At 37.6% G+C, this 3,003-nt stretch overlaps 1 protein-coding gene across 1 annotated transcript in view; it reads right to left on the bottom strand.

The window, feature by feature from the left end:
- Nucleotides 1–1,457: 1,457 nt before the first annotated feature.
- LOC147641525 (uncharacterized) overlaps nucleotides 1,458–3,003 on the bottom strand; it is a 47,752-nt gene continuing 46,206 nt past the window's right edge. The window contains exons 6-9 of the mRNA XM_086785749.1: nucleotides 2,729–2,879; nucleotides 2,495–2,577; nucleotides 2,233–2,326; nucleotides 1,458–1,688 (exon numbers count right to left, since the gene is read on the bottom strand). Of these exons, the coding sequence (XP_086641875.1) occupies nucleotides 1,610–1,688; nucleotides 2,233–2,326; nucleotides 2,495–2,577; nucleotides 2,729–2,879 (407 nt within the window). The 3' untranslated portion in view covers nucleotides 1,458–1,609. The remainder of the gene's footprint in view (nucleotides 1,689–2,232; nucleotides 2,327–2,494; nucleotides 2,578–2,728; nucleotides 2,880–3,003) is intronic.

Consider the following 3,003-nt stretch of genomic DNA (forward strand, 5'->3'; position numbering starts at 1 on the left):
GATGCTGATGCAACAATGTCAGATGGCATTGTTTTATGTCCTTTCAATATTATGTCCCTATCAACCTAAAACCATTCACTCGTTTTTTGACATTTCCTATCTAAATTTGCAAGCAAACAAGTACTTTGGTCTCTCTCTCTCTCTCTCTCGCTCCCTCTCCCTCTCACAATATAGCTGCATGGAGAACTCTAGTGCTAATCGAGAGAGATCGTCTCTATCTATTGAGTATACACGCTAAATGTAAGTAATAGTCTAAAAGAAAGTATAAGTGACTAGTGGGGCTATCCCAAACTCCACATGTATATTGTCATGGGCCACTGATGACTTACTCCTGATCATGTGTAACAAGATCAACACTTGAAGTCTCCACACATTCTCCCACAATCCTAGTCTCCAAATGGCTGCTCCATACGTAACTATTGAGTGCACTAAGGTGTCAAAGAGCCAACACTTAGTGTGGGTTACTTGAAAGTGTGCATGGAAGCACACTCTCTCCAAAACGGGCCAAGGAGGCATGTTCTTGTGCTAATTTGTCAGTGGGTAGCATCAATCATATTAAACACAAGGCCCATAAATGTGACTCAAAGGTATACATATTTTGGCACAATCTCCACTAATAAGAAGGATAAACGTGAGGTGGTCGAATAAGTTGGTGTTAAGTACTCTCACTTTGGTTTTGACCATATCTATTGTAAGGTCTCTCTCCTTGCAAAATATGTCCAAAGCATCTTCGGGTTTTAGCAATCCCTACTCTGAATCTAAGATAAGGACAATGTCATCGATGTGTAGTAATATAGGCACCACTGTTTGGACCAAAGGTGATTCTCTACCTCAAAAGCTGTCCACAAAGCGTCAATATATAGCCCAAGTAGTGTCAATGAGAGCCGACAGCCTTGCTTAATCCTAATAGTGCTACATATCTCTCCCAAGAGACCACCAGGTACGCACACTCAGCCTGTTACTACTTATATAGTGATATCACAAGCCAAATTGCATCATATGGTAGCTAGAGCTCCTGCAGGCGTCCAATGAGGCAAGATCGAGGGACCGAATAAAAAGCTTTGCGAAAATCCACAAAGCAACAATACACATGCTTCCATCATGATCATGCTTCCTCTATGAGGGCCTTTGGAGTGAATATTTAGTCCAAGGTTACCACAAAGCTAATTATGTCCTCAAGCACCACCCCATAGATCATAAAAGAGAGAGAGAGCTCTGCACATTTCTAGACTTGTTCGTATGCAAAAAAACAATTATATGTACTCAGGAGGGCCTACCACAATCCATTTTTTTAATGAAAATTCTCATCTTCGACCTTATAAAAAACTTTTAAATTCAAGGTTGTTTGCAGTCACATACTTTATAATAAGAATAGGAAGTTTATAGCAGCAAGAATTTCATAGCATTTTGGTACTATTCCATATTAAAGGATTTGTAGTGAATTCACTAAAAGCTACTTTGAATGTCCAATGTTGCTTTAGAAAAGAAACGAAGATATTAAATACCATAACATTTTAATTGACAATTGCTATTGAATATATTTCAATGATGAAACATTAATGATGTGGAATGAAACGGTCGTTGAAAGAAAGCAGCAGCCACTCAAGCTCTAATCCTGTAGCTGGAGCTTTTCTTTGAAAAAGGCACAAATGTCCTTCATCTCAATAGGAGAAGTATAATGACCTAGCCTGAACCATATCAAGAGAGTTGCCCAATTAGAGGGTAGGAAAGGTCATGTAGCAGTTCACTGTATACATTTTTAACTGATGAAAAGGAAGGTTCCTAGCTGCTACTGTAGACCTAAGAAATGATTCAAAAATCTGCCCTTAATTTGAATAAATGCTAATTCTGAAACTCCCCCTCTTTCAGAAAAAAACATGTATTAATATGATACCTAAATCTATATTGAATACTGCTGTGTATATAATTCTAGAATTGTCATATAAGATGAAATTGTATTTCATGTATTCATATGCCATCGTAATATATACCAATAATGATATCATATATCAAATTGCAACTTTTAAAGTATATATGTTCACTATATGTTAAATAAAAGAATACTTGTTCACTATAAACCATTGTGCAATATGTACTTTAAGCTAAGAATAATAAAACATAGTTTATGTATACATTATAATCTTATACCACATGCAAGTGCCCTTTCTTCCACTCCTTTTTCCCAATGAGCAAAAACACAACATTTTTATGTGCAAAAATTGTGTAAATTACCCCTTGTAGGTCTTGAAGGTGAGGTTGCTGAATCCTAGAGACTGCAATGCAGCAGCAGACTTCTCTCCATACTTGAACAAGACAATATCATCATCTATAGCACCAGTACTGTAGTGTAAGAAAAATGTTTCGCATATGTATACACATTCTCACACACAAGTAAACTATCACATGCCAGCACAAATTCTAAAGCACATTCCAGCACAAATTGCTGATTACTGCAAATTTTAGCCACTTTTGTGTCTATCACTATCTCACTTGCCTGTCCCATGACCAAGAAAAAGGGGCAATTCTTTAGCTTGTTCCAAGGCTTTTGTATTTTCGTCTAGACGGCCCTGTACAGTTCTAATCACATACAACAAAATCCCTGATAAATTGCACACATAAAAGGGGGAGCACTCCGATACAAATCCACCTCTTTAAACATCAAAATGCCATGTCTAAATAATGAAGAAGAAAAGAATTCTCGAACAAGCAAGAAAAAGTGATAACTCACTTTGCGCATGGAAGCCAACCACTGATTGCAACAGCAATGCTGAACTTGCAGGGAAAAGCTGTCCCATCACTGTGCTTTCCGATAATAGAGCATATTGTAGTATACAAGCTGGTTGCTGCCCCTTGACTAAAGCCCCCAATTCCCAGCTTTACTGCGTATCAAGGTCAAATGATTTTATCAGTTCAGAAAGCAGGAAATTACCAACAAAAACATACATAGAAAGACAGCATTAAATGTATGCCTCCTTGTACACCAGGTAGCCATAGAATAGTGCT

Source organism: Cibotium barometz, chromosome 1 (assembly GCF_041138505.1).
Source record: "Cibotium barometz isolate CiBa-2024 chromosome 1, ASM4113850v1, whole genome shotgun sequence".
Taxonomy (NCBI): Eukaryota; Viridiplantae; Streptophyta; class Polypodiopsida; order Cyatheales; family Cibotiaceae; genus Cibotium; species Cibotium barometz.